This window comes from Camponotus floridanus, unplaced genomic scaffold (genome assembly GCF_003227725.1).
Source record: "Camponotus floridanus strain SB8 unplaced genomic scaffold, Cflo_v7.5 scaffold1, whole genome shotgun sequence".
NCBI classification, from domain to species: domain Eukaryota; kingdom Metazoa; phylum Arthropoda; class Insecta; order Hymenoptera; family Formicidae; genus Camponotus; species Camponotus floridanus.
In genome coordinates, this window is record NW_020229214.1 from 7,418,894 (window position 1) to 7,444,017 (window position 25,124).

At 36.8% G+C, this 25,124-nt stretch overlaps 1 protein-coding gene across 16 annotated transcripts; it reads right to left on the reverse strand.

Moving 5' to 3' along the window:
* LOC105257626 (troponin I) lies at positions 1 to 25,040 on the reverse strand. 16 transcript variants are annotated; one of them, XM_011268364.3, is made up of 10 exons: positions 24,850 to 25,040; positions 22,089 to 22,132; positions 18,007 to 18,024; positions 17,219 to 17,347; positions 15,687 to 15,810; positions 10,268 to 10,368; positions 5,183 to 5,226; positions 4,916 to 5,057; positions 1,337 to 1,354; positions 1 to 571 (listed from the first exon to the last, which is right to left on the reverse strand). In XM_011268364.3, exons 2-10 carry the CDS (start codon positions 22,101 to 22,103, stop codon positions 482 to 484), a joined length of 681 nt encoding a protein of 226 aa, XP_011266666.1. In that variant the 5' UTR covers positions 22,104 to 22,132; positions 24,850 to 25,040; the 3' UTR covers positions 1 to 481. The 16 variants fall into 16 exon arrangements, with proteins under 16 accessions (XP_011266666.1, XP_011266668.1, XP_011266669.1 ...); XM_011268366.3 differs by lacking the exon at positions 10,268 to 10,368 and adding an exon at positions 11,865 to 11,965; XM_011268367.3 differs by lacking the exon at positions 10,268 to 10,368 and adding an exon at positions 13,301 to 13,401.
* Positions 25,041 to 25,124: the final 84 nt, after the last annotated feature.

The window sequence follows — 25,124 nt, forward strand, 5'->3', positions numbered from 1 at the left end:
TTTTGAGTATCGTTAAATATTTTGCTTTACAATAAACCTTAAGTAAACAATTTTCCTCCCGTTATTCTTCTTACAATTAGAACCTTCTCCTCTCATTCCGTTTATAGAAAGACAAATTTTATTTATTTTTTTTTTTCATATATCTTGCACGCAATAAGAGCTCTACAGAAATGTACAAGGTCTATTTAAAAAAATAGATACATCACATCCATAAAAAAAGGTTTGATAGGGAAAATAGAACTATGGATCGGATATTAAATGTCAAGAAATTTTGATACAATCTAGGATATGGCAATCATAATGGACAGACAGGCAAGATTTTTGCGTGCAATTCACGACAGCGGGACATATTAAATTATGAATTAATAAATCGATAGTTAAAAAATTTAAGAGGAAGCTTATTGGAGTTCCTGTATCGAGCGGTTATTGACGGTGACGGACAGATGATCCTGTTTCTTTCGCGGGAGCATTTTCAATTGTCTCATGCTTCCACCGGTGTCGCCGGTGCCGGCGCTTCTTCCTCCTTTACCTTCTTTTCCTCGCCTCCCTTCTTGGACCAGTCGGGTTTCTTCTGCAAAATCGAGAAAATGTTGCGATCAAATACATGGAAATCTCGTTACACGTGTTCGAGATTAGATTCGCACACTGGTTAGCAGTGTCGGGGTGAACGCTCGCAAAGCAGGGACGACGGTATCGAAAAGTTTCAAAAGGGGCTACTTAGTCGGAAGGGTTGTATCAAAAATTTACGAGAATTTACGATTTATGCAAAAATTGCTTCGTGATTATTGTCATGGATTGCGTCGTCATACATTATCCAATCGCGAATTTTTGTGCCAACTTTTAGGATCGCGTATCCTTTACAACCGAAAAAATTCTCCCGACGTTTTCGTAAACGTCATCTGGCACTGCGCTCTGTTTGGAGCATCTACAAAGCCGTGCAGATTGTTAGTAAAAATAAAGAGAAACAGCGAAATAAGCTCTCTATACTAGCCTTCGAAATAAAATAAATAAAAGAAACATCGAAACGCGGTAAAACTAAGACAATGGCAGCATCGTTGCAAATTTTTAGGAGCAATGCGTCTAAACGTCATGAGAAACTCACGAGTACAAAGCAAAACAAAATATCGAAAAACGATTTGCATTGAATGCTGCATCACTACGAAGAACTAGGTTAAGAACGAAGAAAGCTTTTTCTGTATCCTATTCCTCCATTCTTCCACTTTCCATATACACGCACATATAATCTATTTCTTCTTCTATCTACTCCCATCTATCACACACATCATTCTTTTCCACGCATGCAAATCGAGCTACAAGTTGGTTGTTAAAGTTTTACCTTATCTTTTGACGCGTTCTGCGAACATAATGCAAGAGCAATATTATTAGTCAACGGATAAGACGTGGACATTGAGTAAGGATTTAATATACACATTTAAATATTGTTTAATAATATTTAATGTATCGTTCGTGGCTTACACTCGTAAACCACGATCGATATCGTAATCGATACACGCATATTGATAATCGCGAAAATATCTTTAAATTATTTAAGTATCGCAAATTCGGAAAATATAATATGAAAGAGATTTTTTGATATGTCAAAGTGCGTGCATGATCGTGAACAAACAAAGACGAAACAACAAATCCTATACATTTACAGCCTGAAAGCATGGCAGCCGAATAACGGCGATAAGGCAAGCTGCGAAAGAGATTCAACTGCGTAATCAAATGAAATTTTAATTTCAGAGAGTGCGTTTCAATTTTTTGTCAGGTGATGTCTGGTATTTCTCTTTTTATTTACTCTTTTTGCCGGACGATTTTGCGTGAGAAAGTGCGCGGCAATTAACATGTGTGAACAGAAGATAAACGAGGTGAGTGTGCGGAAAAACGGAAGGCAACGTATAATTAGATAGTAAAGAGTAGAAAAACGCGAATGTATGTGGGTGCAGGCATGTGTGTGTGAGTAAAGCGCTTCTGCCATTATGTACGAAATAAAAGTGAAGAACTATCAGCTTCAAATATACTTCACAAGCCATTCTCACCTTTTTTCACACTCTTCTTAACCTTATATTTTATCTATTTCGTGTTGAATTATGCTATCGCGAAGATTTTTGCGTAATTACGTAGGTAGAAGTAAAGGGAAGGGAGAATAAAAAAAGATACGAATACCGAAAACAAATTAGACAGTAATCGCCGCGATATGTTGAAGAAAAAGAGCGCGATAAAAGAAATTAACGATGTTTCAGAGAAAGGCGAATTAGTGAAGTTTTACGAGGGGGGAAAAAAGGAAAAGAGAGAGAGAGAGAGAGAGAGAGAGAGAGAAAGAGTAACGGTACGATTCTCGATAACACCTGACCTTTTTCCTTATCGAATATTTGAAATACGCGTTCGCCTAACATCGTTGTAAGAGAATTTCTCTTATCACGCGACAAGAAAATATGAGCACGTTGGGCAAAAATCGTATCTGATTTTGCATTAAATATATGTATATATATATATATATATATATATATATATATATATATATATACATACAGGGTGTATCTGAAATAATGCACTAAACTTTAGGAGCGTATACTAGAGGTTAAAATAAGATTTTTCTTCCTATGAACATGCGTCCGCAAATAAACTCCTTTCCGAGCTGGCCCCTAAAGTTTGGAGCAAAAATTAAAAATAAAAATAAATAAAATTTAAATTAAATTTAAATTTAAATTTAAATTTAAAATTGGCTATATTTCAGAAAAAAAAGGTTTTGACGTTACCTATCATCCTCTCTTGAGAGATAAATAAATTTGCGTTGCGGGTGTTTGGTCAATTTCACACATTTTCGAATTTTAGCTCGGAGGGGGATTCATTGGCGGACCCATATTTTTAAGAAAGAAAAGTCTTATTTTGACCTCTAGAATACGCTCGTAAAGTTTAGTGCATCATTTCATATACACCCTGTATATATATATATATATATATATATATATATATATATATACATATATATATATATGTGTGTGTGTGTATCGCAAAAAACTATGGTCGCGTTAACATTCTCGTACGCAGCATCGCGTTTCTATTACACAGAACAGAAAGAATCGGGAATTGGGTCAGTTTATCGAGTTTCGCATCCAATGCGGATTCAAAGACAAAAGGAAGAGAAAATAAAAATCAAGAGCGATTTGTCGCAGTGAGAAACTCCACAGATGGAAAGGAAATAAACCGTAAAAATAAGGAAAAAGTGAAGAAAACGAGAAGGGGTAGAAAAATTTGTCGATAAAGGATGTCGTGACGAAAGAATCGGACATACGAAGAAAACATCTGACTTATTCACGTGCACTCTCTTGGATTGTTTATTGTCACAACTTATCGTTTTTATTTATATATAATAATTGTACGTGAATATATGTTTACGCAGAATCAGCTTCTCTCTCTACATCGCTCGTTTTGACCGTTTCTAGCTCGGAAGAGGAAATATAATCAAATATCTATAACTCATAGAATTGTTTGTGCAATTTTCAATCCTCACTCGTTAAATTTGTCGCGGCGCTAACGAACTAGTTTGCCAACAATTCAAATGAACGTGACGACGAAAACGTGTTAGCGAACCACGCGAGACGTCGATAGAAATGATATCAAAAGTGTTTTATGTATATTTATTTTGTTCTTTTCTCTCCTATACGCTTTTTCGCGGTTCATTTTCGCGCGTGCGTGTCAAGTCAATTGTAAAAACGCGATTGTGCCTCTGGTATGTGTACATGAATACGCGTGCATGTGTGTATGTGTGAAGAAGTTTGACTTTTTCGTTTGGTTTCGATTTTTTTTCTTTTTTTTTTTGCTTCTTAATAATAATCTGCGCTTTATTGAGATTTCGCACTGAAACTGTGGTTTATTTTCTTATATTAAATCTACTTCTTGGTCTGCCACTCTGCCTTCTCGGACTTCTTGGGCTGTGAAGAACAACACAAATTGCCTAGTAAACTACCACTACTACTATCAGTACATATACGAGAAAGGATTTACAGATTGTCCTTTTGAGGAGATCACGCTCGCGCAACGAGAAAAGTACTCGTCTAAGTATATAACTTTTTTTTTTGAATCATTGCGGTTATCGATTATCACGATCATATATTTTGCGGTTAATCAATTTGCATAAATTTAACGGTTTCGAAATGACACACTCACATATTCAATTGAAAATATCGCAGTTCGATGAACCGATGATTAATTACCGCCATTATATATCCATTATATAACCAGCCTGAGATTTTCGGGAAATTTAGCTTTCAAATTAACCGATAAAATAATACTCCGGGAAATATATCATGATAAACGTTTTACGGCAACAATATCGAAATGCAAACAAGAGCTCTACGTATATAATGCGGATCTCCTAAATTGGACATTGAACAAAAAATTGCTAATACGAAGAAAACCTGCCAATTGGTTTTTGTACACAAAAAGAAAACCAGGGTCACAAAAACTGTTTTTTTTTTTTGTTTATTCAAAACATTTGTTATACCATCCGTCTTACGGCTGTAAAAAATAATGTCCATTGCAAAACTCAAAAAAACGCATACTCCCTTCGGCCTTTTGCCAACTGTAAGTTAGCAGCAGTCGAGAGTAAAAATCGTCGATATAAATTTATCAATTAAAATAAAAAATCCGCAGAAATACAATATGTACAAACATATAACAAGTATATAAATAAATGAATTCAAGATGAAAATTGAAGCGTACATTTTGAAATACATAGACGCAAAAAGAAACATGAAATTTCTCAGCTTGTATCTCTGCAAAAGTTTTTTTTGACGAATTCAAAAAACACTTGAAATAGACTTTTGACGGGCAGGGAAAAAACAAGTTTGCGAAAAAAATATTCACGTCTCTTAAACGCGAAAATTCTATTGAAAACGGTTGTCCTTACCTCCTTGTCTTCTTCTTCCAAGGTGAATTCCTTCTTCTTGACTTGCTTCAGTTGATTACGGAAATTAAATTCAGCGGCTTTCTTTTGGAGCTTGGCAAACTTGTTCTCGTACTTAGACACCTTCTTCAGGGTGGGTTTCATGCTACGGTGAAATGAAATTAATGAAAAATTATGTAATAAAGTATATGATTCTCCCCGAAGAAAAAAATGTATTGATATTGAAAATAATTCTTATTATATATGATCAAATAAAGAAAGAATACTTACAATTTACCTCGGAGATCGTTGACCTGGCTGTTCAAGTCCGCGATCTGCACGTATCGAATATTTTTATTAACATCCATTACATTCGATATTGTGATATGATTTGCTCATGCGTATTTAGTCATCTTTTCTTTTTAATATACAAAGTAAAGGAAGAGAGTTAACTGTTTCGAATATGTGCATTGGACAAAGTGATATCTATTTGCAATGCGATAATATTCGTGTGTACTCTATATAATAAATGAAAAATACTTTAGGTATATAATAAATGAAAAATACTTTAGATCTGAACTTTTAGATTTACAAAGAAAAATTTTTTCCCCGAAACAAGAAGAAAGCTGTACAATAATGATTCGCGTAAACGGTAAAAAAGCATAATAAAGAACACTGCGGATTAGTGAAACGATATGATAATCCAGCCACAAACGGTTAGTCGAAAAAAACCAACAAACAGGCAAATCAAATCGTATTGGCATGCGTCCTGCGTGGCAAAAGCAGGCAAGAGAGAAAGAGACGAGAGGGAATTTACATGTTGAGCCGCAAGCGCGTAGATATTCAGCTGGCGAGCCACTCGACGAATCGAGATTGACAGTAAATTGGCTTGCGGATTAACTGCAATAGCGGATGATGGCAATGGTTCGGTAATAGAGGAGCGATTTTGCGATGAGAGATGGACGAGTGATAACGGAAAAATGAGGGAAAAAAGAATTGGGAATCGTAGAGTAAATAATAAAAAATACCCTATTGCTGGGAAGGGATAGTATTTTTGTCATGATACGATATGCATTGCAAGAACAATTTAATCAAAAAGTAAAAATTTTAGCAGAATTGTATTACCGACGAGAATTACACGCTATTTGCAAATTAGATAGTTGTGCGATGAAATAATTTTCTATCACATTTTAGTTAGAATTATCGGCGGCAAAAAGAAAAAAAAAGAATACACATATACATATGAAATTGCGATTTTATAGCGATGGTAAAAAGTTTTACAGACTATCATAGTAATAAAGATACTTTTTTAAAATCCATTTTTATATCTTGCGGAAAACATATTAACCTGCTATAATATCCTAAAGAAATAATTCCACAGAATTGAGTGAATATCTGTAGAATTTGTCGTATAAATTCATGCAAGACATGGACAAATCGTCAGATTTATTGCATTACATATGCAGAATCCCGGAACAGATTAAATGTAATTTCCAGTCGATTCGTATCACTGTAGTCTCCATCGTATAAAATCTTCGTTTCTGAAAACACTTTTACTGCTCTTTCGAATAATATTGATTATTCTGCTCTGCTGGAACAGTTTTCTTAGGAGCAAAGATTTATTCTAAAACTACTTGTCCGATTCTCTCCCTTTCTTCTTGAGAATCATTCAATTATTTTTTTTTGGTATATCCTTTTTTTCCTCATTCTTCTCCTTGCGTAAATTATACAAGAACGGAAACGACAAAAGAGAGAAAGAGAGAGAAAGAGAAGTGAGAGATTGGATACGATGGGGTGTGAATTTCATTTTGGCCAATCAGGGGACCGGCTGGTCACGATCAGCCGTTTCGTCCGCCGTGGATGATGAGAAAAAAATTACAAAATCCACTACAATCCGTTTTCTAGACTGCCAGAGCTCTGTTCCTCTCACTCGAAGCGTGAAATTATCCCTTGAAATCGATACTTGGTCGGTTTCATTGGCTATTTTATGTTTGCTAACGATACGCTTTTTTCATGTAACACGATTCAATTATCCTATAATAACAATAACATTAATTTTCGAAGCAGCGATACAAACACATGAAAACGTAGAATAATTATTGCTAACGATTCTCACGATGCATCGTGTAAATTTAAACGGAAAATGATTTAAAATTTGGTAAAATTGATCGTAAATTTATAGCAAATGCATCGAAAAAATAAATGAGAGGAACATAATTTTTGTTCGAGAATCTTGTCGAAGGAGAACAGAGTTCTGCCAAGACGAATCCGCTATTTACAGCCTAATTGAACACCATGGCAAGAGGACACTGACAGTCGGCGGTGCGTGCGAGTCGGTGCAAAATCAATTTCGCTTCGTTTTAAAGACATCGTAGACACTTGTACGTGTTTCACTCCAACGTCTCTCTCAGAAATTTCGTATATTACACATTTACTATCCATCTCACAAAGATCAATCGAATGGGCGAGGGCTGGATTCGATTAATCGAACAAAAAGGAAAAAAAAGACAGGAGGAAAGTTTTACGGCCTGAAGATTTTCACAGCATGGCACTTCGGTCTCGTGATCTTTTAATCCGTTCTCGAGCCAGTCCACCTTTGTGAGAGTTAAGAATGGAGAAGAAAAGAAAAACGTGATAGGAAGAGATAAACAACCAACTTTCGGGGCAGCTATGGAGTATACGATAATCGTTTTCCGAAGAAAATGATTTGCCGAGTATCTATGTATGTATCCATTGTCGGCTAATACTTTTCTCGATGCGATCTCGCATCGTATCGCAAAACGATTACGTTTTAACGAAGGAATTTAATAATAGCGTGCTTTGAAAGCGCGATATACATTTTTTTTTCTTTTCTTTAAAAACGACAGTCGTTCTGTTACACGATTATGAAAATTCACGTCATTATTTAAGCATTAAGAATAATAAAATAAAAACACGCGCGATATGAAATTGCTTGTTTTTCTTTCTTCACGACGAATATGAAGTGCCATACTTCTCATTGCGCTGCTACAAAAATATTAACGTGATTATAAACGTAAATTAAGTTCCATTCACTTCTCGATTGATTCACGATTTCGATCGTAAATAAAGTTTATTGATTCTAGTCGTATTTAATTGGAACGAAATTAATAGAAAAGTTAGTGATTATAGAAGCGCTTATTACTGTTAATTCAGCTGTAAAATCCCTTTATTCTCATAAATCAGTATTATCACTATTATCTATCACTAGTACGCTTTTAATCAGAGAATCTATTTAAACTATTCCGCTGTTCGATAATTAAATTAGTACTCCGATTGATAACTTACATTTCCTTTCTTTAAAGAGTCGAAATAATTAATTTATTTTTTAAAATAATGTAAAATAATATTGTGTAAGAAATTATGAAATAAACCTAATTTCCGGAAATGTTGAAAATCAAAAAAATGAGGAAAAAGGACAATTTGTATTAATTTACTGTATTAATTTAGTATATATCAATTAACATGAATATTATCTTTCAAATTGAATTATTCATTCAATCTTCGAATACAGTAATATTACAAAACGAGAGAGAGAAAGAGGAAGAGAGATAGAGAGAGAGAGAGAGAGAGAGAGAGAGAGAGAGAGAGAGAGAGAGAGAGTGCTTGTTTGGCGACGATTAATTTACGTAGCATGATACATGATTCCGGCAATGGATATTTCAGCAGAATACGAATCTATCGTTAATCACGTAAAGCTCCGAAATATCAGAATGATCGATCAAGTTCTCAATTACACAAAATTAATCAATACGATAATGAAGCTATTCACCCGGTTCATCAATCCTGTTACCGTATCCAAGCGCTAATTACCCCGTGTTCATTCTGTATACATATATATATATATTGCATATCTTAAACAATTAAACAGCTTATTAGTCAGAAAAGCCATGCATGCGCGATAAAGCAAATTTGTTTGTACTTGAAATTACATATATATTCGTGCTGCGTACGATGGAGTATAAAAGAGGTAACGGGATGTAGTAAGCATAAAGAGGAGAAATAGAGAGAAAAATTGTACTTGTGAAAAAAGAGAGAGACGTGAAGCTTAAGAGATGAAAGAGAAAAGGTAAGACACCGTAATAGTTGCAATAATTTCCAAATTTTGTTTATCATCTCTTTTTTCTTCCGCTTTCCTTTCTGATTTTACACCGCACATCTACGCACACGTACGCACGCACGCACGCACACGCGCACACACACGCGCGCGTAGTCCCGCGCGTCTCAGGCACACAGTGTCAGTTTGGTCTCGCGTGAGACTTGTTTTCGATGATCCCCATGGGATATGTTTTCTTCGATTTTCTACTTTTTTTTTTTGGCAACAAATCTATCACTGCGAAATCGTGCGCCCTTCTCGTTTCACGATCATTTTTCTCGGCGCGCGAAACGCAACGTTAACGATCTCAATCTGTGATCGTCAATCGCGTAAATCTATATGCGGACGATTATTTGTTGTAAACTCAAGAAAATAGTATATATAACAAAATCAGCGTTTTTTCTCTATAAGCTTGCCCAGCCCTGACTCGAGAATAAAGCTTCTTTTTTATTTTCATTGGCGAGTTAGTAGAAAGCTCAGAGAGATACAGTTGCATTATATGGTTAGGTAATAGAAAGACAGTATAGACTTGTGACAAAACACGTTACAAGAGAGAGCGAGTGGATACGGTGCGCATTTAGCCAGACAGTAAAGATAGACGATAGAAAAGATAAAAGGATTCAGATAGATATTCACGGTACGTTACGCGGTAGAAAAAAGAGAGAGAGAACGAAGGAAAAATAGAATAGAACAAAAATATGTGACCGACGAAAAAAATATTCCGTTGCGGCACTTCATATTCACGAGAAAAAAGAGAAATTCTTTTCACTGTTATTCGCGGTCGTTCCGTCACGCGTGTCGCAAAAAGATCGCATTAAAAGAAAAAAAAAACACAGAACGAATAGATCGTCATTTAAATTATCGAGACAGGACTGATCAAGATTACAAAGTAATCCGCAGGATGGCAAAATTTTGTCATCGTCGATGATTCTTCCATGTGTGTTTCCAACGTGGGAACTTTTTCCATTGGTTTGCGCCCCGGAGCAAATCTGCGTTCGCGCCGCAAGTGTTCTCCAAGAAAAACATCGTGAAAGAGAGAACAACAAATCGAAAGAGAAACGTATATACAGAAAGGGGAATGAGCGGAGAAACAACGCGAAGAGAGAGACGGGGATCGGGGGAAGGCTTGGTGCCCTTATATCGTCTGATACGCGTGGGTCGGCGAGGGTGGAAATGATCAAAAGAGACGTGCGATCTGACGGTTGCTCTCTTTCTCCTCGCATTGTTCGCCGTTGTCGCTGCGCTCTTCACTTTTCCTGTACCTCGTAGTCCCTTTTTCGAACTTCACGCTCCAAATCCCACTTCTGACCCTCACAAAGGTAGACGCGGTCGTGATACATTTGGCAAATCTTCTGCAACTCCACTACAAAGAATACGGAGATTCTCTCAGAAATCTTTGGTTCCTCGATATGTTTGCTTTTCTGACAGCTTTAGGCAGTGGGGCGCAGGCGGAGCGAGAGACAGACGCTTCTCGCGTGTGATCGATCGCACGCGACGTGTCACGCGTGAATCGTTTCGAAAGGTGAAAATCATGAAAGGAAATAATCACATTTATCCGACAGGGTAAATCTCGATAGAATTCAACGGCACGTACGGAAACGTGATTTTTCGAAAGTAACGTCGGAAAATACATTTGACAAATTTACTGGAAAATCGCCGCACATCTATAATTGCAATCTGCACTCGCGATACGCGAAACAATTACGTTACCATTCCTGAATAAGTAAACATTACACGAACGGTATCGGGGTAATTCTTTTTGCTTTGTATGTGCAGCAACTAACTGAAGTCAGCTTTACATATTTTAACGGGGGAATATAAACCGCGTGGCTCGAATGCTAATACTAGAGCATACCACGGACGCGATGCTGGAATCTCAATGAGAGAGCCTCGATAGCCGCAATAAGCAAAACTTCCGAAATCTCCGATCCGAGTAAATTGACGCGGTCTCTCTCTCGCTCCACGTGCGCGGCAATAAAAGTTGCGCGACGCTCGAATGCCTAATCGCGCGTCGAGAAAATCAAAATTTTTCCCAGCTCGAGCGTGACTCGAACGCTCCGAAATCTTTCCTTTTCACGAAAATCGCCCTATCGTCGACCTTACCGGATGTAGTATCGCGAGGTTGCACGGTGTCGCCGCCTTTGAAACTTCGATCTTCGACAGATCTCGAGCTACTCCAAACGTGATTGGAAGCGCCGCATGAATAGGAGAGAGGTGCGCGAAAACCATCGCGATCATCGCGCGAGTTCTCCTACCGGGTGATCTAATTGTTTAGCACGTTGCCCGTTTAGCAATTTCCAATTCTGAACGAATCCGTACGGGATAAAACCAAGGGACAAATTAAACGAAATAAAATAAAAATCGAGATAGCGTTTTCGTTTCTCGTGCTCGCTCGTGATTCGCATCCTGGATGCTATTTCATCTTGTCGAAGTCGACACCGCAGTTGCAATGGGGGACAAATAAAGATAGGCGTTAAATAAAGATAGAAACAAGAGGCTCGTCGACGTTAAGATCCGTTGCGGCGATATAGATAAGTTAATGTTGGTTACGTTCCGGCAAACTGTCCTCAAAGTCTCATAGAGAGTTTGGAACATTAGTGTCTCGCGGCATTTTCCTATCTAAGAGACGTGCAAACGTGCTCGAACCGAAGGTTCAAAGACCCGTCAGCTAGAAACGCCTTAGAGAACCGTTCGACCAAGGGTGTCGCTCGGTCAAGCACGTGGCAGAGTTAAAAAAATCATGTGAATAAAGAGAATAGGACAAAGGGGGCGCGGGGAGAGGGAGTAAAAGTTGGACAAAAATAATATGTGCAAGTGACTCGATAGGCTCTCTCTTTTAGGCAAGCCGATCGTAATTACCTCAAACTGTTTCAACCTAATTTGCCTCTCGAGTTCATACTTATCGCCCTCGAGTGAGTACATTCTGTTCCAATATGCCGAACAGATCGTCTGCAACTCGGCTAAAAGAACAAAAAGTTAATGGAAAAAGGGGAAAATAGAATCTGTTGAGTATGTTTTGTCGTCTCTACCCTGTCGGGGCTGTTTTAAAAGTTTATTCGCGAGCGAATTATATCACGTCTCAAAATTATAAAATTTTAAAAACAAGTATATACAGGGTGTCACTTAATTGGCGCCCACTATTTATATAACGATATTCCTCGTGGAAAACTGAGTCGAAAAGTCCTGAATCCTTTTTTTTCTATAATGCTTAATAAAGCGGTAATTATTGAGTAAAGTTGCGCCAATAAGCACCTTTAGCCTCCTTGACGAAATTTTTTTTAAGGAAACGCTTTTAACGGAAAAAATATGATTTTTAATGCAAAATAAAATTTTTCGTATTATAGAAGAAAAAAATGATTTTAAAGAATGATTTAAAAAAAATGGTTTCAAATTTTTTTCATTATAGAAAAAAATGGTTCAGGACTTTTCGACTCAGTTTTCCACGAGGAATATATCGCTATATAAATAGTGGACGCCAATTAAGTGACACCCTGTATATGCATATATGTTCATATACATATATTGTATATAATAGTTGATTAAAATATTATTACCTAATTTATTGACGTTGATATGATAATAATGATAACTGTCAAGTATTTAATTTAATTTGTTATTATTTTTTAGCATATTAATATCGATGAGTTGTTTCATTATATCCTCCGTAAACATGGATGGTTTAAAGACACGATAAAAAATGATGTATGTAATTGACGATCTATGATTTTCTGTAGTGACTTATACTTTCGCACTTGCGAAGGATTATTCATGAGGAAATGTGTGAAATTACCATAGAGGAAAGAAATGAGTCTTTCGCGTTGGAAGCGAGAAGCACGAAGCTGACAATCGCGTAATCGTTAACCCGACACGGGAGGCAAATGGAGAATGGGGGAAATTCGACGGAAATTGTGGGCCGAGGGGATACATGGAGGGCAAGAGGGTTTGGATCGGTGATGCCTACTCGCAAGTAAATGAACAAAATTCTGCCTACTCGCATACGCCTGCAATAAAATAATATTACTGAGACAATTCTACGTTGAGCGATTCTACGAGTCGCGAGGGATGCTACGTTAGAGCTGCTGCTTTTAGGAAAATACTCAGCCTTTCGATATCTACGGCTAAATTAACAGCTTATGCAAATCGGAACAGTCGCTAGATACAGCGAGATGCGCTTCGCGCAGTGTGACAAAGAAAAAAAAAAAGAACGAAAGACAGGAAAGAGTATTTGTGTGTATGGCGTTAATCGCAGCGTCGCGCTCATCTCTTTGTTTGTCACGAAAAAAAACTTTTTCGACCTCCATATCCTTCTTGGCGACTTCGTATTCAAGGTCGTACTTCTCCCCCTCGAGAATGTTGATCCTCTTATGATACTGGTTCAGAATGGACTTCACGCTAGCTGTTAAAATTCAAGTCACTTCTTGAAAAAATGCTCTCGTACAGGCGCCGTTTAAAGTGTCCTAAATGTCCGTCGTGTATCGCGAATTGATCCATTTACCTCTCACATCGCGAGGTCGTGTATATCGTTACGTGTTACAACAGTTTCATCATGTCGTAAAGGCATTGTAATCGGTTTATAATAAAAGGTATTGTATTCGCGAACGCGACGAGTATGAGATCTATTTCGCGCGGATGACTCGAACGAACGATGGCTGAAATATGAGGACGGGGACGAGTTGGGGATGAAATTGGTGTGAAAGCTAAATCAAGATGTTATAAAGTACTGCTGTCCTGCAGTGACACGAAGATTGTCTCAAGTTTCCAACCATGAAATCGCGCTCTTAAACCATCTTTCGAGACTTCCTTTTTGCGAAATTTGAAACAATCTCGAGTCCAGGTGAGATAATATAGATATTCGCGCATAGATAAAAAGTAATATCGTAGTAAGAAACGTTTATACAATACTTCACAAACGAAATAAGCGTCAAACGATCACGTCACGTATTTTAAACGATAAAAAACAATATTATATATAGTGCATGTGTTGTGAAGCAGTGTATAATAATTGATCGCAATTCGACACCTTTAACATGTTTCAAAAAGTGATGTTATTCTGTTATTTTGACGTGTTTCGTGCCAGAATAGAGTGAGTAGTAACAAGCCGTATTAACACAATATAATTAAAATGCGGATAAATCTGTAATTCTTAGATCACCGTTAAATTCGCCAGAGATTCGTGACAGGATTAAACGAAGAGAGCAAAAGAAAACAGTGAGAGAAATCGCGTCCACATTAATGCGAAAATAAACAAGGTGCGATATAAGAATCAAGACGGTAATATATATAAATCGACGGCAGTGTTGTGCGTTACGTAGATATAAAACAAAAAGAGAAAAGAAAAGTGTGAGAATGGAAAACGGTGCGACGAAATAATGCGAAGCTCGTGTTCTTTGCCCGGCTGCAAAACGGAAGCTACGACGAACGATTCAAGTTTTAGCAAAGAGTTATTAATCATTCGCAAAGTTGCTCGATAACGATTATTCATCAGCTCGGCTAAAATCGCCTCGAATAAAAATAGCCGCGACGCAACGAGCCAAAGTCGTAAACTCTCCCGGCAGAAATTAAAAATGAAAGTTGTCGATCTTACAAGTGTCGCAATAAAATTATAACAGTTTAGAGGTCTCTCGCTATTTTTATCGAGTGTTTATCGATGACTAAATACAATCGATATGTAAAATTGTGCAATTGTCAGGTCTCTCTGCCAAAGCTCTAATTACGTTCGTCGTCGCCCTACGTAAATATGCAACTGAACAAAGTTCTCTGCGTTACACAAGTGCAACATTGAGCATTTTTCGTTAACTGTATCGCGAGCGTCGCGATTATTATCATTCTGCACGTAAACGTTCTCGCGTAAACGTTCTTGCAATTGTTGCTCTCTCAAAAGTACCTCGAAGTCCTTCTTCTTAACAACATATTCGATGTCAAATTTTTTATCCTCCAATGCCGTGATCCTATTGTGGTACTCGCGCAGCACGCGCTTTACGGTCTCTGTGTGTGGTTCATCAGAATAAATAAAAATGTAAAAATGCAAAAATAAAGACGCGCATGTAGGGAATATTCGCGTTAGTAGTATGTACATTCAGATCATCTGAGATGTTTTTCAACTATTGTGTTTTATCGTGTTTTTTCCCAAGAGATGAAAGATAGTTGTGTTTTAAGATAGAAAAAAAATCTCATTAATTTGCAATACAAGAATTCTTGAAAATCGCGAATCATTTTTTGTGCCTTTCCAACGAGCTTTTTTTTATCTCCAAAAAGAGAAAATCGAAGATAAACGATGATCTATAAAGAAATTTAGAAATTTATCAAACTCGCGATATAATGATTTTAACAAAACTCTGACCTATGAAAAATTGTAGATAAATATTATATACTATTACTGCGACTTAACGAAAATTTCCTTATTCTCTAAATAAATGCAATTTCGTTTGATTAAAGACTATTACATAATTGTATAAGAAATTTAGAAAACTCAAATTACACTAAAAGTCATTCGAAATATTTTGTGTAATTCATTCAAGTTGATATTCTATCAATTATATTTAGAGATATACGATAAATTTAGCTTCCCAGAGAATTGCTCCGCGAATGAAAAATTACTTTGTTCGAATATAAACGTATAAAAAGCAATATAAACGCGATTCGGCGGTTTCCCGTAAGATTTCATATCGAGAAGCAAAGTACCTTCGTTGGCGTCGTCGACATTCTTCGGCTTTCCGCAACGTTCCTCGATTATACGCCTTCTCTCGGCCGCTTTTCTTTCCTGTTCCTTCTTCAATTCCTCGGCGGCTTTCTTACGCAACAGCAACTATAGACACATGGAATATTTGTGAGATTCATTTTTGGAGGAAAGGAAAACATTTCGTAAGCGGACGAGAAAAGTTTCACTAGGAATATTTAATCGGGAATATTTATACAGAATATTTCGCGAATCGCCTTCCTAACGACATGAAACATATTGACATAATTTAAATGGAAATGCGAATTTAAACTTTGGGATATATCGATAGTCTGCTGCAAACAACATAAATAATTTAAATTGCACGCGATGAAGCGGATTATTATAATGCTTGTCTGATCTAATAAATATAAAGTTATCCAGTTATACGATCGGTGGTTAATCGTATTGAAATGGTTATTAAAACAAATGGACGTCAGCACGCGATGCGAGTAATTAATTCTTGTATTCGTAAATATTTAATCGTATAATAACAGAAAGATGAAATGAATATAAATTAATACGCGCCGTTAAATGATGTTCCGCTTGAAAGAGAAACATCTCCATTCATGATTTACTCGTGAAATAATTTCAACTTGTGGCCTGTTCTCTTTTGGTCAGCGAGCGAGATAACGTCGGTTGAAATTTGGTGGATTGTAAATATTGACACAGAAGAAGGAAGGAAGGAAGGAAGAAAGGAAGGAAGGAGAAAGGTGGATTTGCGGGAAAATAACATTTCGCAGGACCGGCAAACGCGAAAAGATTCTCCAAGAGGTAATCTGCATACACACGGAAAACTTTATGTACCGCGAATGCGAATGCTCGCGACACTGCACAAGGGAAAGGAGAGGAGGAATCAAAGGAGAGAGACGCACGAATGTTCTGCAGGATGTTGCGCGACGATGGGAACAGAATGTAAGACGTGCCCATAAAGTAAAGGTAAAAAGACGCGCGCGAGGATAAAGTTTGGAAAGTCTCGGACTACGGTTGGAAAACAGAGCATTGAGAAAAACGAAGAGAGGAGGGGGAGGGGGGAGAACAGGAGAGAAAGAAAGAGTAAATGGAGAAACGGATGTGATTTCCGTTACGAGAGGTATTTCGCGAGAAAATCGGCACAAAAGAGCCAAAGAGGATTATCCACGATATTGTGCGGCAGCTACAACGTGAGAGAATATTATGGGGTGCGATGAAGCAACGAGATAAAAATGGGGATGGGAAGCTCGACTTGGCTATCGATAATGAGCAGTCGATATGCAACAAGGATATGATATAATTTAAAATATACTTGTGTGGGAAAATCCGTAATATGACGAGATGTAAATTAACGCCGAGAGTTAACGCGATTCGTTTGAAGAAATGAAATATGATGAGGATGACTCGCGTGACTTATCGTGAACGCGAGTTTTAAAGATATAAGGTATTCCGCGAGTTTTAAAACTCACTTCGTCGTGTGACGAAATTCGCGAGGGAAGTAACAAAAAACAGTCGGCGGACTTACCCTGAGCTTCTTCTTCCTGTCGGGGGTCATGAAACCCTTTTTCGCCTTCTTGGCTTTGGAAGCCTCTTCGAGGCGGGCGCGGACCTCCGCCCTCTTCCTCTCGGTCTCCGCCTGTTTCCTCTTCTTTTCCTGCATTTTTCGTGCAAAACTGCCTTAAAACATCTCATCTAAGAAAGCCCCGAGCATCTCGCGGAGGTGCGATGCGAATTTGAAAAGTATTTCGCGATTCAATGTCGTCTAATATTTTTCGCACTATTGTTCTTCTTTTCAAACTAAACTTTGCCGGATCTTAAAGTAAAACGGTCGTAATTGCAAAATTTACAATAATTACGATGATATCAATTTGTCTGATTGAATAAAAAATAGTAATATTCTATCATTAGAATATAAGTCCAATTGTCAAAGTGGACTCTATTAATTATATATCTTATTATTCTCTAATTATTACTAATCTCTAATTATTACTAATCTCTAATCTCAAAATTTTGTTATACAATGTAAAAATAAAAAGTCACCCTGTAATCACGTTGATTGTATATTTTTGTTTCGAAAAATATTATTGTATCCGAATTATGCTATTTCTTGTCTCTAAATTATGTTACTTTTTATTATGCGTTATTTCGCAAAACTAATATCGCTAATTTAGAATATTCGTAATATATTTCATCCTGTAATAAAACGATCGTAAGCTCCTTTCCGACGAAAGGATTCCTTTCATCCATCTGGTAAGTAGCCGTCCTTTAAGAGGCGACTTTATGTTTCTCTAGCTAGTTTCCCCTCTTACGTACATCCTCGATGCGCTTCCTCTGCAAAAGAGAGAGAGAATATTTCTCGTTAGTACGCTCTGTGTCGCGAGTTGCATGCATGCGATATCTGAAACACTTTTTACAGCACGATCCTTTCGACTGTGTAAAAGGATATTTCTCAAACGGCAACGAAAGAGAGAGAGAGAGAGAGAGAGAGAGAGAGAGAGGGAGGGAGGGAGGGAGAGAGAGAGAGAGAGAGAGAGAGAGAGAGAGAGAGAGAGAGAGAGAGAAAGAGAGATTATAGTAACAGTCTCCAGTGTTTCAGATTTTGCCATCAAGGAATATCTTACAAAGCATTAGCATAGCGAACATGTTTTCACGTGTTTCATAATGATGCAGAGCTAATGGAGTCTGTCTTAAGTGATATAACTTTGTCGCCGTTAAGAGCTCGAACAGCGCATACAACGAGCGTCTTGTATAATAACGTTTTGCGCAAACAGCCGAGCGTTCCACTTACATGTTACACATATTTTCGGTCGACCATTGGATCTGCATTTTATAAGTTGCGCACATTTTCGCTATCGACAATACGAATCTCAAAAATAAAGAAATATTTGCGGCTTACATTTATATATTATACATATAGCATAGAATATATATATATATATATATATATATATATATATATATATTATACACATATAGCATAGAAGCAACGACACCAGAAATATTTTTACATGTGTGAATTTGAGACATTATTTTAATAAATTAAATTAAATTTTTAATATAGATAATGGTAGTATTTCATTTGTATTTCATTTTCATTTGTTTGTGATAACAATAATTTCTTTTGTAATTAAAATACAGAATATAATAAACATAATAACTGCCTCATCCGACTTTAAAAATAAAAAAAATTGCTCACATATATATTTTGATTCAAAATCATTTGTGGTTCGTAATGATTTTTATTTGTAATTATTTGTCGTTTTTCTTTAATTGTAAATATATATCACAATCTTTAATAGATTCAACTATAAACGAAAAAAGAACCACGACAAATAAAACATTACAAAATCATTCTATGAGTCAAAATGTATCAGCGAACTTTTTAAATGTTATTTTTGGCTTTAATTATGAATACACAATTGTTATTGTTACTATTTACTAAGTAAACGAAATACTATTATTTTTTATATTAAACATTAATTTAAAAAAGTAGAGTGCTAAATTCATTTAAATGTGATTTTAGTAACCGTGACTTTAAACCTTGACACCCAGAGAAATGTTATTAAATAACACCGCGATATGAATAAGCTTAAGAAATGAGCTATGAATAAGCTTAAGAAATGCTGACGTTGTTGACAGTGTTCGCTATTACATAAATGCTATTAATAATTGACGATTTACGAGATACGAATTAAGTATTAAATTTCTTAGCATCTTTATATTATTTATTTCGATATTAAATTTTGATCAAAATTCATATTCAATATAAGAAACGCTCATGGTGTTGCATGCTGTGAGCTATATTTGGCAATATTAAATAATAAATATACATTATACATTTAGAATTACAGAAAAAGCGTTAGAAAAACATACGCACAGCACAACAATAAAATATCACATCAAAAAACAGATATCATTCCTCATGCGAGTCTGATATCTACTTTACCCTAGGTTTGTTCGATTGTTTTTTTGTCTATAGTACTCGTTCTCTGGAGTTCTATGTTTCACTAATGGTTCTCTATATACAATTGTAGCTTTAATTGAAGGGATAAAGCGAGGATATATTTGCGAGGAAACAGTCAAAAGTTTGCTCATGGTGTGTCACCAAATAATGAGAATTATTTAACACGTGATATTAACTAAAAATTAATAAATATTATAATATTATGTGTAGTACAATAGCGTAATATATTTTGAGATACTTAAATATCTTGCAAAATTATTATTATAAAATATTTTTAAAGATTATTAATCTTTATAGTTGTAGAAAAGAATCTAAATATGAAGAACTTGTAGTATTCCGTGTGCGAGTTTAAACAATGATAAAACTAAAATTACTTAAATACTTTTGAAGTGACATTACATAATAAAAACTTTGTAATTATCAATAAAAAGTTTAGCAAGTGAGACACTTCTTGTCTGAAGCCAGCGCTCGTCGAATAAACGAATCATCAAACTTCGAATAAACGAATCATCTGCAAAAATGTGTTCATATAAGAGTTTTAATCAGTAAATGGAAGTTCTTCAACTGATTCTTCGGTAAATGTCCTTTCCATTGAGTGCACTCGCGCTGAGTTTTACTTTGCAATATACACCGACAAATATCAAGTATTTTTGCCTCTCAAAGAGAAAATTCTTCCCTCTTGAACGAAAGGAATCGAATCACGATACGAAAGGAGATGGATCGTTTTATAAATATAACTGAGGACAAATGACGGAAAAAAAGAGAACGGTTTAGAAAAGTAAAATATGAGAATAAAATATGAGATGAAATATAAATTATTATGGTAGAGCGGGATTCTGTGACAAATAAAGAAGGTTGCAAGTATTCTCAGACGTGAATTTACAATTAAAAATCTGCAACGATTTTGTTCCTCTATAAAAGGATAACGTGAGTGACAAATAGCTTGCTCGAGTAGCAAGAAAGAGAAAACAAAATTAGACGAGAAGATCCGAGGCGAGCGGGGAGGACCGCGTTAAATAATGCCGAAATAAGGGTGAGAGAGCGTGACGATAAATCAGACAAAAAGTCGAGCTATACGGAGCATACGGAAGACAACGGACGTGCCAGTCGTAATGCGACCGTATTATTTTCCGTTCTTACAGAGCGGAAATTTTACGGTGAAATTTGCGAAATGTATGTTACTACCACGTGTGAAGCTAAAAGCCTTCATTAACTTTTACATTTGCGGTTCGCGTCGCGCAAATTGGCTTCATTATGCGAAAGAAAACTATCTCATCGTGCAAATGAAGAATTGTCGTCTACGAGATGGACATTATATAGAAATGATGACGCATTAACGGAAATAAAGAATAATTTGTTTATTTGTTGTTTGTTCATTTAAGAATTAAATAACAGAAATAAAGTTCAATCGAAATCAGTGAAAAAAATGAAAGAACGATAGGGAGTGAAAGAATCAAGGGATATTGCTGGGAAACTGAATTGTGGAAACTTTCTTGCAAAAGGAAAAACGAGCGAAGGATAATCGGGATGAGAAGCGAGCTTCTATGATCGCCTCGTCATCCTACGTAGGATATAAATTTTTTCCAGGACGCACAAACTGCGTGGTTTATTCTTGACCACCATCTATATCTTCTACTAAGCTGCTTCAAAATGCCACTGTGGTAGAAAACGAGGCTCGGTCTGCTCGAAAACCTCGACAATCGGAGCTTTGTACATAAAAGCTTGATATCGTATAATATCACAGGAGAATGGTTTATTCATGAAGAAACGTGTATTTGAGACGGAACTTTTTTACATATACATATATTGAAATTAGTCTGTCATTAAATTACGATAAATATATGTAAAGTAATTTGGAAAAATTTTAATTTCTAAGAAAAATAATACAATTAATTTGCTCAATAAAATAATAAAATATATTATTCAATAATATGTATATATAGTATTTCCCTAATTATTTCTTTATAATTATTTCGTTAGAGATTGAAGTACCGAAGTCAAATACACCTTTCGGCAATGTAAAGGTAGAACATTCAATAGAAACCGTTCAGTGGAACTTTTCTATTTTTATCGACAAGGTTTTCGCTAGGGTTACAGAGTTTACGTTAATAATTTTTCACAGAGAATCGCAGAGAGCACAAACGATGCATACCTTTCGATAGTTGCGCTAATTTTACTGCAGGGATTCAGCAAAAGGCGTGCGATGTTTCAGCATTTTCGGTCCAAGTGTGAAGATCAGCAGCGTCGGAAATCCAACGAAACGATGCAATATGAAAAGGAAAATGTAATATTAAGGAATATCCGATGTGCGCTCTCCCGTGAAACTATGCGCCGCGGCTGCCTCGATCGTTGCTCTTTTCAATAATGAAATAAGCACGCAAAAAAATGCGTGACAGGGGAGAAAATGCACAGATTAAAATACACACCTAACCTCATCGTCCGCCATGGTGGTGCTTGGTTGTTGCACGCGTCTACCTAAAAAAAAAAAAAATTACAAAACGATAAAAATATTTCTTATTAGCATTTATGCCCTGCGCTGAAAATCTCTCGGCACACGCGCTACTAATAGCACGTACCATCGGAATCTCCTCTCTTTCCTAGTTATTAAAATAAATATGGACTTGCGTAAGCGAACGTAATAAACGCGCCTGCAGCCATAGCTCTTCTTCGTATTACGCGGAACAAGGTTCTCATTTTTCTCTTTTTTTCTTTCTTTTTTGCGTATGCATACTCATATCATATGCGTAAACGTTTTTCGCGTTTCCGTGACATGCGCGGTTACAAATGGAGCGGACGAAAATAATGATGCGAAACGCAACTCGTCGAACGTCCGCGTGAACGGAAATATTAATAGCGGAATCGCAGAGACGAAGAAATTTATCGCGGCAACACGTCTCTGTCTCTTTCGATAAATACGATCGATCTCAGGAGTGTGCCCTCGAAGTCGATAAATCACGGCCGTTACGTGGGTAGATTTCGTCGTCGAACGCATCCGAGAGGGTGCACGCGATGGAAGGAATATCTGGCGGTGTAGAATATCCGACGTGTGCGAAAATAGACGCCGGTCGCGTCCCCACTTTTCGCGCCGTGCGTCGTCGAAACGTCGGGATACGGTCGACGCGATCCAAATTTGGATGCAACGACCTGGTAGATATCCCGTCATCGGCGGCTTCAGCCGGATTCGATGTCAAAACGGCGAGACGGACGGATAAACGGAGTCTCGCTCGCACATCGCCATGAGAGAGAGAGAGAGAGCTTCGTATGCGAATGTACGATCGTGCTTTTTAGGGATGACATTTCGTTGAAAAGAGACGCGATGTAACCGAGGGAAAATACGTCAACGCGCCGGGGGGAGAGGATCGCTTATTAGCCAAATTTCTGTCGCAAAATCGTCGCGCTTTTTAGAAATGACATTTCGTTGAAAAGAGACGCGATGCAACCGAGGGAAAATATGTCAATGCGCCACGGGGAGAGGATCTCTTACTAGAATCTCAAATTTCTGTCGCAAAATCGTTGCGTTTGCGGAATATCGACTCGCCATAAGGCACAAGACGGAACAACAAAGTTTCAAAACGGATAACTTATATAGGTAAACTTCTGTACGCGCAACACCGAAATTGTGCAATTCAGTTACGGAGATAACAATTGCGCATTTAGCGGCGCTTGCACCGCGGCCAACGACGCGCGCTCGTTGTCAGAGCTCCAAGCATCCAAGAAGATGGATTGTGCTTGTCTGCAGTGGCATTTCACATTCTGAAAATACTTAGAACGTTACCGTTACACAGTCACGAGCGAAATGTCGCGCAATCCTCTAACGAACAAAGTAAGATCTCATTAGAGTACTGTACAAAATATTTATAATAATGATATTTCTCTAGTTTTTGCCTTTTTTGTTACATGTAATAATAATTAATTAAAAAAATAATGTTATATATATGTGTATATATATATATATATATATATATATATATCATTCTTTTGAATATTGCTTTAAATTAAAGATTATTAAATAAATAGAGAAAAAATATTCTTTATAAATCATATAATAAATATTAAAAATTTTTCTAATTATTAATATTTATTTTAACAGATATAATTTTTTTTTGTGTCATCAATGAAATTAATATGCAAATCTATCAAAATGAGGATATCATATGATATAATGATATAATGAGATATCATATGATATAATGAAATATATGTAACATAATATGAAATATAATGAAATTTTATGAAAATTATTAAATTTTTATTTTTTTGATAATTAATTATTATTACGACACACGCTGCAACGACTCCTTTTATATTTGTAACATGCGATCCACGCCTTTGCTAAGTATAGATCTCCTCTCGCGCTCGAACCATTCCAAGACACGTCCTACCACATCGAAACGTGCGTACCGTCTCCGATGTCAAAGTAGCAAAGCCGCTTCATAAAAATAGACAACTCGCTAAATTTCATTAAACTATGCAAGAAAGGCAACCTGCCCCTTGAGGGAAGCTATATTTTATATAAACTTTATTATGCTAAATCGAAAATACAATGCAAATCTATTCCTTTCGCTGGAAAATTTAAATTGAAAAAGACGATCCCGCAAAATAATAATAATGACGCAAATTTCGACACCATTGATTGATGATAGAGGCAATATTGTATAATTTTTCTAATTGAAATTTAGATGGGATAGCAAGAGATTAGCATAGAAAAGAAAGATTCTCTGTGATTGATACATATACATATGTGCACATATTTCGCTGAAATACTCCAAATAATCGATCAATAGTCGATTTGAACCGATAAACGGAAGAAGTTCTCGTTCATCACTTTCAACTTCGCGTCACTTTCAAGACGAGCGATTGCTCGTCGGTGATCGCCGATCCGTCACTGTCTTGGAAGGCTTGGGCGGATCAACCGTCACAATCTTGAAAAGTATCTTTCTCGTATAGCCACTCGTCTCACTGACACTCCATAAAATGCAGAAACTTTTCCACAAACAGCGAAACCTTTCATAGCAACGACTCATTTCTTGGAGGGGAGAAGATCGCGAGTCTTCTATCTTTCTGTCTCTTAGTTGAAGGTTCTCCAGGCCTCTTCCTGGAGAACGCGGGACGGTCGACATCTTTCGAGGACACTTTTTCAACTTTTCACGATGCGAGGAGACCGCGAAGATTGCACAGGAAGATGGGCTTACCTTGTGGAGAAAGCTTTGCTGGCTATGACTGGCCAACCGGACCTTAGGCAGCTGACTGTGCCGTATCGTGGATAACTTAGTCGACTTCGTGAACCTTCACTATAGACCGTTCACGTGGTCACGGCGGGACCAATAGCGGCACACCATTGGCCATAAGCATTTTTAGACGAGAGCTCTGCTCGCTCCGCTTGCTGCCAAAAATAATCAGAAACTGAAAACGGAGCCGAGCCCGCTTGGTACGCTGTTAAACAGCTCGTTCGACTCGTTTTGCTGGT

Excerpts from the sequence above, each read along its gene's own strand:
- LOC105257626 (XM_011268364.3), bottom strand. Across the intron at positions 15,811-17,218 it reads ACAGGAAGAAGAAGCTCAGG|TTGCTGTTGCGTAAGAAAGC; the intron begins GTAAGTCCGCCG and ends ATGTGTCTATAG. Across the intron at positions 5,227-10,267 it reads TTCGAAAAAGGGACTACGAG|ATCGCGGACTTGAACAGCCA; the intron begins GTACAGGAAAAG and ends CGATACGTGCAG.